This window comes from Maylandia zebra, linkage group LG11, assembly GCF_041146795.1.
Source record: "Maylandia zebra isolate NMK-2024a linkage group LG11, Mzebra_GT3a, whole genome shotgun sequence".
Classification (NCBI taxonomy): Eukaryota; Metazoa; Chordata; class Actinopteri; order Cichliformes; family Cichlidae; genus Maylandia; species Maylandia zebra.
The window spans coordinates 38490426-38502529 of NC_135177.1; the positions used below are offsets into that span (position 1 = coordinate 38490426).

General features: G+C 46.6%; 1 protein-coding gene across 1 annotated transcript in view; it reads right to left on the reverse strand.

Moving 5' to 3' along the window:
- arhgef2b (rho/rac guanine nucleotide exchange factor (GEF) 2b) overlaps positions 1-10074 on the reverse strand; it is a 40808-nt gene extending 30734 nt beyond the window's left edge. The window contains exon 1 of the mRNA XM_024800502.2: positions 9876-10074. Coding sequence (XP_024656270.1) covers positions 9876-9932 — 57 coding nt within the window. The 5' untranslated portion in view covers positions 9933-10074. The remainder of the gene's footprint in view (positions 1-9875) is intronic.
- Between the last annotated feature and the right edge of the window lie 2030 nt (positions 10075-12104).

A 12104-nucleotide genomic window follows, 5' to 3' on the forward strand; every position in this document is an offset into this window, starting at 1 on the left:
TGTGTGTGTGTAAGAGAGCGAGACAGTGTGTGTGTGTGAGAGAGAGAGACAGTGTGTGTGTGTGTGTGTGTGTGTGTGTGAGAGAGAGAGAGACAGTGTGTGTGTGTGTGTGTGTGTGAGAGAGAGAGACAGTGTGTGTGTGTGTGTGTGTGTGTGTGTGTGTGTGTGTGTGTGTGTGTGTGAGAGTGAGAGAGAGAGACTGTGTGTGTGTGTGTGTGTGTGTGTGTGTGTGTGAGTGAGAGAGAGACAGTGCGTGTGTGTGTGTGTGTGTGAGTGAGAGAGAGAGACTGTGTGTGTGTGTGTGTGTGTGTGTGTGAGAGAGAGAGACTGTGTGTGTGTGTGTGTGTGTGTGTGAGTGAGAGAGAGAGACTGTGTGTGTGTGTGTGTGTGAGTGAGAGAGAGAGACTGTGTGTGTGTGTGTGTGTGTGTGTGTGTGTGTGTGTGTGTGTGTGTGAGAGAGTGTGTGTGAGTGAGAGAGAGAGACTGTGTGTGTGTGTGTGTGTGTGTGTGTGTGAGTGAGAGAGAGAGACAGTGTGTGTGTGTGTGTGTGTGTGTGTGAGTGAGAGAGAGAGACTGTGTGTGTGTGTGTGTGTGTGTGTGTGAGTGAGAGAGAGACTGTGTGTGTGTGTGTGTGTGTGTGTGTGTGAGTGAGAGAGAGAGACTGTGTGTGTGTGTGTGTGTGTGAGTGAGAGAGAGACAGTGTGTGTGTGTGTGTGTGTGTGTGTGTGTGTGAGAGAGAGAGAGACTGTGTGTGTGTGTGAGTGAGAGAGAGAGACTGTGTGTGTGTGTGTGAGAGAGAGAGACTGTGTGTGTGTGTGAGAGAGAGAGACTGTGTGTGTGTGTGAGTGAGAGAGAGACAGTGTGCGTGTGTGTGTGTGAGAGAGAGAGACTGTGTGTGTGTGTGAGAGAGCGAGAGAGAGTGTGAGAGACTTTTCACACAACTTTATTTACACCACATTAAAAAGAAAAAACAAACAACACCAAAAAGTAACACAAAAATGCTAAAAAACTCAGTTCATTTTGACTCCCTGATTCCAACCAGAGAGCGGAAATTCAGCACCTTAACACAGCATAAATAAAGCTGCTTCTTCACACAAGAGCTGAAACTATCCGCACTGGTGTTCCCAGGGAGAGAAGCATGCCACTCCCCTCAGGCTGCTCCTCAAAGGAAGGACTGACCATCAATGAAGGAAAAACATATTCGCTGTCATCAGCCCATTGATCAGCGAGGACCCAGTCTCCAGCAAAGTCTCTCAGTGATGGCGACAGAGATTGCCAAATTTCCTCCATAATTCTCCCCAGGATTCTGGAGGACTTAATGCCTGTGGCACCACCAAGTGCACCCATTGACATCCTTGTAAGATGACAGAGTTTGATAATGCCAGCCTCCACAAACAAGAACATAGTGCCAGGAAGTCATTAAAAAACAGTGGCTCCTTAAAAAGCCACATCCCAGGTCTGGGGTTAGGAGTACGTGCAACCTTCAGCGCCCGCCAGGCATTAACCACCGAGCTGTAAAATGGTACAAGCCCAGACAGGTCCACTTAATCCAATTTCAGAAGAAAGAGTTGTTGGTCCAATCCAAGCCGGCCCGCTCTCCTAAGCAACAATTGAGCAGAAGTCATCCAGCTGTGACCACAGCCATACAGCAGCCTCTGTGCCGTCTGTTGTCTAAAGGTTGGAGTTCTGGACAAAACATCTATTAGGCCTTGTCCCCCCTCCGCCACAGGAAGATACAGGCCCACCGCACGAAGCCAATGCTGACCCGACCAGACAAACTTCACCAGAAGCCGCTGCACCTCTTCCAGAAGACCGGGTGGTGACACTAAAACAAGTAACCTGTGCCATAAAGACAAGGCAACTAGATTATTAGCTATTACAACTCTACCCCTGTAGGACAGGTAGGGGAGTAACCGGTTCCATTTAGACAACTCAGCCTCCACCTGTTCCCGCACTCCCTCCCAGTTCTGCTTCACAAAGTCATCACTCCCCAAGTAAACCCCAAGAGTTTCAATGCCCCTTTGACCCCAGCGAAGGTTCCCAGGAAGTTTGGGAATACTCGCCAAATGCCCCACCAAACAGGCCTCACTCTTACCCCAATTAACCCTGGCTGAAGAAGCGTTTTCATACAAAACCAGACATTCCTTTAATTCCTCCACATCCCTTTGATCCTTAATAAAAACATTAACATCATCAGCACATGCTGACACAACAACAGGAGGGCTCTGAGCGAGATCTGGCAAAGAGAAGCCCCTCAACTTGCTCCTCAGTCTACAGAGAAAAGGCTCAATAGCAATGCTATAGAGCTGTCCCGACCCAGAAGACTCCAGAAGTGCTCAAGAAACTCCGATGGTAAACCATCTATTCCTGGAGCTTTGCCTGAAGCCATCTGAGACACCGCCACAAACAGCTCATCCAAGGTTATATCCCTGTTTAAAACATCCTGATCCCCTGGACTCAGCTGAGGAAGCCCCTGCAGAAGGTCCGAAGCAGAGTCCACATCACAGCTATCCGCACTAAACAAGTCTGTGTAAAAGGCCACTGCATGCCTTCTCATCTCAGCCAGATCTGTGGTCACCTTTCCATCCGAAAGATGAAGACACACCATTTGCTTTCTGTGAACCACAGATTTCCCCAAATTAAAGGAAAATGTAGTTGGAGCGTCCATGTCCTGGAGCCTGATGAGACATTCTCCATATGTGTTATCTCTTTTTCTAGCTCCTGCACAGTTGTCATGATATTGACTATCAAATTAAAACCATTTTGCTGACAAAACACACAAATTTCCTACCTCCCACCATTGAACGAAGGAATTAAAATCATCCTTCCTTGATCTCCAGTAATCCCAAAACACCTAAAATTTTCACAGAAAATCTGACCATGCAATAATTTTACATTGAACCGCCAAAAAGGTTTGGATTTACTGGTGGTAGATAGAAACAGCTCCATTAAAACTAAGTGACAGAAGGGAGACGGTAAGGGACGGAAGGGAGACGGGTAAGCGAATTATGCTGTAGGGGACGTCAGACGCTGGAGATTTGGCGGGAAAAAGCAAAGGGTAGCATAGAAATTAAAAAATGCTTTTAAACTTCAAGTATTCCAAATACACTAATCACTTGTCATTTAACTAACCACATTTGTCCAACTATCTCCAACACCCTGGAGGACAACGAGGAGAGTTTAGACGCTCTCCAAGATTTCATCAACCGGTGCTTCCATGACCTAGTAATGAAGAAGGCCCAGAGTGCGTCTTCCCTGGCCAAAGTTGAGACGCCGCCATCTAAAAGATGTCGCCCGGCAGACTCCCCCGGCACAACATCACCTGCCGGCAAAGACATTGTGGACATCCTGGAGTCAATCGATAGACATATGAAACTTTATATACACCACAAATGAACCCATTTAAAAACGAAATTGATCAATTTCTCGATAATGTAACTCTCCCAAAATTATTAGATACCCAAGCAGTGGCACTGGATTCGCCACTGACGCCAGGTGAACTCCAGTAAGCGATGGTAAGTATGCCCACTAATAAGACTCCAGGTCCAGACGGCTTTCCAGCAGAATTCTACAAAGAATTCTGGACAATTCTGGCACCAATTTTTCACAGGATGTTGCAGGAAATCAAAGAAAATGGCAGACTTCCACCAAATATGCACTCTGCAAATATTAGTCTCTTACTAAAACCAGGTGAAAACCCTGTATTTCCTTCAAGCTATCGTCCAATATCCCTTATAAATGTAGACCTTAAAATAATCTGCAAAGCTCTCTCAAAGAGATTAGAGAAAATAACCCCCCTTTTAATTCATCCTGACGAAACTGGTTTCATAAAAGGTAGGCACTCATCAACAAATACACGTAGACTACTTAATTTAATAGACTACTCATGTAGTAAAAATATTGAAACCATAATATTCTCTCTTGATGCAGAAAAGGCGTTTGACAGAGTTAACTGGAAATTTTTATTTGCAACTTTACACAAATTTGGTTTCGGAAATTCTTTCATAAACAAATGACCAAACATCCTCCAGCTTCTGTCTCCTGAGGGGCACCAGGCAGGGATGCCCACTCTCCCCTTCACTGTTTGCAATTTTTATTGAATCACTAGCAGCAGCAATTAGATAGGCTACAACAATTAAGGGCCTAAAATGTATGGATGTAGAACATAAAATCAGCCTTTATGCAGATGATGTGTTACTTTTTCGCCAAAACTCACAAACCAATATCTCTGGGGTGATTGCATTGATAAACTCTTTCTCAAAAGTCCAAGATTATTCAATTAACTGGTAAAAATCTACAGTTCTTCCGATTAATTGCTCCTTCCATAATTCTTCATCTACCCGACTGCAATCTGGAAATATTAAATATTTAGGTATTAATGTTTCTCCCAAGCTTGCAGATCTAACTACATGAAACCACATCCCACTTTTAAAGACAGTAGAAGGCGATCTGACTAGATGGAAATGTCTACCCGAACAAACCATCACAAGTCTTGATACAGCCTCTGCCATCACATTTGATCAATCCCTCTGATAGGCTTCATCACCTAGTGGGGGGGGGGGGGGGGGGGGGTGGTTATGGTTTAGTCCTACCTTTGCTATTGTGGTTGATATGGGGGTAGGGACGGTCTTAGGGCGTTTAGGGATTCCCTAGGGACTTGTATATTTCTAAATTCTTTTGGAAAGATAAACCCCCACGTATCACCTTAAAAACATTACAAAGGACCAAGGATAAAGGAGGACTAGATCTGCCTAACTTCAATCACTACTTTTTAGCCAACAGGCTTCAAGTTCATCTCTAGATGGTTGAAACACACCTTCTTAGATGAACCTTGGATAGATGTAGAACAGGCACTATGTAATAACCTAGAAATTTCAGACCTACCATTTATCAGCTCAAACAACAAACGACATGAATGCTTTAAAAGCATCAATATTAGCTCTTCTCTAACAGCATGGTGGGAGTTTCTAAAAATGACAGAGTCTTCATTAATCCCATGTAAACGTACACCTATCTGGAACAATCCGGACATACCGGTATTACAAAACAATGATATGATCAACTTGCCAGATTGGAGTGGTAAAGGAATTAAATACTTGGAACATACATTGGAAGGAACAGACTTTATTTCGTTTGACAGACTAGTTATACAATATGGCATTAACAAGAAAAGATTTTTGGAATATCAACAAATTAAGTTCATAGTAAAAAAGAAATTTAATCCCAGTGAAGCTGAATTACAAACACCACCAAGTGTGGTACAATTTTTTAATCTAAAATCCCCCAAATTATTCTGTAAAATATACAGAACACTTTCTAAAATAGATGAATCAATATCCCTTCCTATTGCAAAATGGGAAGTGGATTTATCAATCAGCTTAGACCAAAACCTTTGGTCTCAAATTTGCTTAAAAACCTTTCAATGGATCAGAAATCCCAGTTGGCAATTAATACAATACAAAATATTACACAGAGTGCACTATACTGGTCATAGGATGTTCAAGATGAGCTATACGTCTTCCAATAACTGCTCACACTGTCAAGCAAATACACCGGACAATTATGTCCACACTCTTTGGTTCTGTCCACCAGTTCAGAAGTTTTGGCGCGAGATATGTGAAGACTTATCAAAGTGTCTGAAATGTAACATTCCAGCCTCCCCTTTAGTGTGCTTGCTAGGCAACTTGGATGAGGTCGTTACAGAAATAAACACAGCCCACATTGTTTTTACGGCCCTATGGTCCTCACTAACTGGAAAATAAAAATAATCTTAATTCTAACCAATATAAAAACCATCTAATAGAGCACATTAGTCTTGATACAGCCTCTGCCATCACATTTGATCAATCCCTCTGATAGGCTTCATCACCTAGTGGGGGTGGGGGGGGGGGGGGGGGGGGGTTATGGTTTAGTCCTACCTTTGCTATTGTGGTTGATATGGGGGTAGGGACGGTCTTAGGGCGTTTAGGGATTCCCTAGGGACGTTTTCCCTGGAAGGCCTAACGCAGGGGTTGTGGCCATGACCTGGTTAGGGGCTCTGGTGGCTCTTAGATGGTGTTTTCCTTGTGGCTACGTACAGCGGAGATGGGGGAGGGTCTATGCTGGCGGAAGTTGGTTACTGGCCTGGTAGCCTGGCTGCCCCTGAGTGGATCCGGGATGGGCGTGGAGGCTTAGGGGTCTGGGGGTGCTCCGCCCCCGGGCCGGGGCTCTGGCCAGGCCTTTGTCCTGGTTGTTGTGTTGCCGGGTCGGTGGGCGGGTGGGTGCATGGGGACCTCTGGTGCATCGGCCCAACTGCAGGGCTCTCTAACTCTCTACGGTTTGCCCCTCTGGGGACAGGGGTACCCGGACCTGGGATATAGAGTATGTTTGGGCAGTGCCGAGTATTTGTTTTTTCTGTATATGGGGGTGGGAATGCACGTTTTATGTCTGCGTGTGCCTGTTCATCTGTGTCTATATGTCAGCTTGGGTCTTAGACTTCACCTCTCTGGGAACATCTCAAGCTCTCCGAGGTATGGAGGCCTATCTCCGCTCACCACACTCCCTGCCAGTCGCTGATGCCTTCAGATGTTGGTGTGTTGGTGGTTCTTGGTGTCTGGGGCTGGGCGCTCATGCATGTACCGGCTCACTCCTGGTGGCTGATTGGCGGGGCCTGGCGCCTGTGGCCCGGCTGGGCCCCTTCCGGGGGGTGGGGTACAGCCTGAGGCCTGGTCCTCTCTGGCACAGCTGGCTGCCGGCAGAGCCCGTGGGCACTTATCGGCTACCCCCTCTGGTCTCTGCTCCGTGGCTGCTGGGTGACCTCTCCTTTGGGGCTCTCCTCAGCTCTTCCCAGGAGGGTGACACGGTTGCCCCCCTGGTGGTCCTCCTCGGGTCCTCGTATTCTGGGGCCTCTGGATGTCTGGGGCCTGGATCTCTTCCATACCTGCTTCATGTCCTGGTGGACAGGGCTATGGCTCCCCACACTCCCTAGCAGATCGTTACATGGAGAAACCTTTGGAATACAAACGTACTGATCCACACAGGTATGCACACGGGTGTTCACACTACACAAACTACCTCAAAGCACATTGTGCGCTGCTGATCTTACGTACAGCACAATAACATGTAATATTTAGCATCTACTGTTATCTACTGCTAGCTAGTTTATTGTGATGGTGCTGTTTTTTTATTATGTTGCTCTTTGTTGTTTGCTTTCTCTTCTGTTTTTTTTCTCCATACAGGTGATCCAGGTGTTTTGTTTGTTTTTCTTTTTTTTCTTCCCCCCCTTCTCACCGTCTCTTCTCCCCTCTGTTTTTCTTTCTCTCCCTCTCTTTCTTTCATTCTTTCTCCCTGTCCTATCCCCCAGTCATGTCTGTCCCATCTGTAACAACCGAAAATCAAATCAAATAAATACATAATTATAATAAAGGTCAATCAAATGGACCAATATGGCAAGGCCATGATGATCCAATTGGTAAAGTAAAGCCGCTTGGCATCTTTCTTGGCCTTCAGACAACAATTCTGATGGCTAAAGATCCAAATGGGACAGGCAACAAAAAAAAAAAGAAATTAGTGATGATCTGAAAAAACAACATGAAAACACTGACAGTTAACAATTCGAGCAGTAAGTGAAACAGACAAATAAAACTCGTGTAATCTGGCTGCACTAACTCTGCCATCATTGACTTTCACCCAGGTATACTGCCTGGGGAAGGATGCTTCATCCTCCATGCCTCAACCAAGTTAATTTTCCGTAGGACATCTGATAAAGATGCGGCTCCGCCCCTGTCCTATCCAAAGTAAAGTCAAGACAACAATTACAGTCCCCACCCAACACAACACAGTCCCCTTGACCCTAAGGTTGGTGCATAGACAACAACAAAAGTAAAAATAAAACCTATTTCAGCTTTCACCATAAGGACTCTCCCCTTTACCATCTCCATGCTGAAAGTAATATTTGCATTAAGAGAAGGAGAAAATAAAATAGCAACTCCTGCACTAAAATTTGTCCCATGGCTACGAAGCTGCTGCCCTCCCCACCACAGACCCCAGTCTATTTCATTTGTACTGTCAGTATGTGTTTCTTGGAGAAAGGCTATATCTAGTGTCTTCTGCTTGATCACCTCAGCTAATAAGGGTCACACCTCACACTCTCACTCAGACACACCAAACTCACCACCATCAAACTCCCAGCATGCAGTGCGAGAGAGAGTGTGTGTGTGTGTGTGTGTGTGTGTGTGTGTGTGTGTGTGAGAGAGACAGTGTGTATGTGTGTGTCTGTGTGTGTGTGACAGCTGCAGTGTTGACTTTATTTCTCATTAACTGTTCAAACTGCGTTTCTGATTAAACTCGTTTTTAATAACCTGTTTCTGCACACGCACAGTCACCTGATCAGGGTCAAAGGTTATTGATTGTGGCTTCTTCCTCCTGTGGTTGGCTGCTGAAATACACTCACAGTTTGAAAATGTCAATTTTTAACATGTGGGTAACCATAGAAACAGGACTCCTTCTTCAGCAAAGTACACACCGGCTCTACTTCCATCCCACAATGCACTGCAGCGCAGTCACATGACCGCACAGCTAATGGTAAGATCAGTGTTCCTCAGTCAGAGCTGAAAGGAGTTTTACAGCTTCCTCCATGCCAGGGGACACTGCGGCGCCCTTTGGGAGATTATGCGATCCCATAATTCATAGCAGCGCACCGTCAGGTCATCATGGAAACGTGGTCGCGTGCTGGCACGAGGGAAACATTCGCTTCCTTCTCTGACATCAGAGTGAAGCATCTGCCTGAGCATAGGTCAAAGTGCAGCTCTGCCCCATTGTGTAGCGTTAGAGAGAGATCATGTGACGGGGCGGTAATCACATGATCATGTGAGGTTATTCTGACTGAGTGAAGCCTCCTCACCTGAGCGCAGGTAATGTCAGCTCACTGATCAACGTGACATTTGCTCTGGGCCTCACACCTCCCATCATGTTCTCATCATCATCTGAAGCAGCTGATTGGTCGGTCTGTAGCAATACTTGGTGCAGACAGAGGGTATCGATCAGCGTTGATCAATGAACTAAAACTGATCAGTTTCACTGATGGCAGATCAATGAAGGACTTCAAATAAAGTTTTACGGAGTGTGTGTGAGAGAGAGAGACGGTGTGTGTGTGTGTTTTTTTAAGCATTTAAAGGGTTTATCTTCTACTAAACTTTATTAGTGTGTCACCTGTCTCAGTTTCCGTCTTTATTTACGGCTCAGAGGTCAGAGGTCAAATATTCACAGTCAAATATTCACTCCTCCTCCCTGCTTCCTGTCTGACACACACACACACACACACACACACACACACACACACACACACACACACACACACACACAGCCTCCCCTCCCCCTTCTCGTTTCCTCCTGCAGGACAAAGCGGCCACGCTGCAGCTAACGGACACACAAACTAATACACACCAAAACTCAGTGTGAACACACGCACACAGGCCGAACGCACACGCGCCACGAACGCACACGGACGCTGAACACACACGCGCGCGCGCTCTGAGCAGTTTTCAGTCTGAACGGAAAAAAAAGTCCCGTTTCCGTTTCTCCTCAAACTTTCCTCACGTGTTCAAACACAGCCTCCTGTACACGCTGATCATCGATCGATCGGTGATCAGCGTGTACGACCGATCAGTAGCCGATCAGTGTCTGATCAGCAGGTATCGATGCTGTGATCGATACTCTATAGTAACGGAACAGTCTAAGCGGAAACAAAGCGGAACAGCCGCCTCCCGCCGCTCCCTCAACGATCACTCATCAATAACTCCTGATCGGACGCGCGCAGCCGTCTGCCCCGATCCATCCGCGAGGAGCGGTGTGCACGCGCCCGGAGAGCATTTCTTTCTTTTTTCCGGTGAACTCACCTTCAGGTTAATTTCCTTCATCCTGTCCTGCCTCCTACTCTCCAGCAGCCGGGACATTCCCCTGATCAACCGATCCCTGATCAGCCGATGGTCGATCACCTGCCGATCTCCGATTGATCCAGCTGATTGCTCCGGTCTCTGATCAAAGAAGTGCGGTTCTCGTCCCGGAGCGTCCGCGGTCTGAGCGGAGGGGGCGGGGCTTCTCTCTGACTGACAGCGAAGCTCTGTACTTCTAACTAATCACAGCTCAGCCCGCTGCTGGGACGCTCGACCAATCACAATCCACTCAGGTCTGTGAGCCCAGCCCCCCGCCAGTTGTCAGGGAGCGCTTCTTTTCTCTACCGGGGCGGGTTGACGATAGTGAGGGGGGAGTCAGTCTCTATGACAACGTGTCCACAGCTCACGTGACCCTCATCAGCCACTAGGACAGCCGAGGGCGTCACGTGACTGATGACTTGCGCGGATAAAATAGACCCGCCCGCGCGGGCGCAGGGTGGACAACCATCGCGGTGTGACGTGGAACCCCGGAGGTCAATCCCCGCCCACTGCGCGCGGAGACCGGAGTACATTGGCGTAGACAAGAAACGAACCTCCATCGGACACAAAGAAAAAGCGATCGATGACGGATCAGACCGATCGGAAGCAGCTCCACAACAGTCATGTGATCGATCAGAAGCGGATAGATCACTTCACACAGAGCCAAACGTTTGTCTGCAACTGCCTCCCGGCACAGGCCGCCACACTGTTACCATGACAGCCAGCAATTAACAAACACATTAACCTGAGGATAGTGACGTCATGAAAGCCTACCGCCCCCTCTTGACTGGCCGGAGGAAATACAGCTGATATTTAACCTTTAGTCTTTCAAAGGGAAAAATGGATATTTTGACATCACGGCCAGTAGTGGTTCAACTCCACAATGAGGGCGGGGCCTTTTTGTGCGTGGGTTCTCTCCGGCTTCCTCCCACAGTCCACAGTTAGTGGGGTCTGGTTAGTTAGTGAAACCGGTGGTTACCAGACTAAATTATAAATAGCGGTGGGTTTCAATAATCGATTTTTCTGACTCAAAACGATTTTAGCTTGAATAAAGTGATTTTGATTCAATAAATTCTGAATTGATTTTTAAATATCAATGTATTTTGCCAGAAACGCCAGAATCTCAGGTCAAAGCTCACAAAACTATTCAACAACTAGCAAACCGATAAAACAGCAAATAAAGACAACTCTTTATTGTCATTGCACAGTCATACCTAGTACAATAGCACAACAAAACAGCACAGTAACTTAAATTAAAGTGGATTTTTTTAAGTGCATGAATGGTATGAGCAAATGAATGACGTAATAAATAAAAGAATGAGTATGTTTATTGCACATTACTGTCCAATGATTTTTTGGACCATATTAATAACCCTCTGAAATGCTGTGGTGCAGCTGGAGAACAGCACACAGATGCAGTTTGTCAGCACACTTTCAATGGAGCAGCGGTAAAAGACGATCAGCAGCACCTTCTTCAGCTCCATTTTTCTGAGGATTCTCAGAAAATGAAGATGCTGTTGGGGCTTCTTTAAAACCGCCGAGGTGTTTGAGCTCCATTGGAGGTCTGTTTCTATGTGCACACCCAGGAACTTGAAACTGGACACCCTTTCCATGCACTCCCTGTTGATGCTGCAGCTCAGATTTCCTCCTTCTGAAGTTGACTACGAGCTCTTTTGTCTTGGTGGTATTGAAGTCCAGGTTGTTGTCTGCACACAAATCCGACATGCTCTGGACCTCAGCTCTATATCATGTCTGCATTGACTGGGTGGGAACTAACACAGTCATGTGTGTACAGAGTGTACAGTAGGGGTGTTAGTACACAGCCTTGTGGAGAGCTGGTGTTAAGGCTGAGGGCTGAGGAAAGATGAGGCCCCACTCTAACCCTCTATACACGGTCTGACAGGAAGTCTCTGATCCAGCAGCAGGTAGTAGAAGGAAGTCCGATATCCAGCAGTTTAACTATTAGTCTGTTGGGGAGTATCGTATTAAAAGCAGAGCGAAAGTCAACAAAGAGCAGCCTGGTGAATCGCCTCTGATGTTCCAGGTGAGAGATGGTGATGTGGTGCATTGCAACAATGGCGTCTTCAGTTGATCTGTTAGCTCTGTATGCGAACTGGAGCGGGTCGAGTGTGGGTGGCAGGCAGGACATGATGTGACGTCGGACCAGTTTCTCGAAGCACTTCATTATCTGTG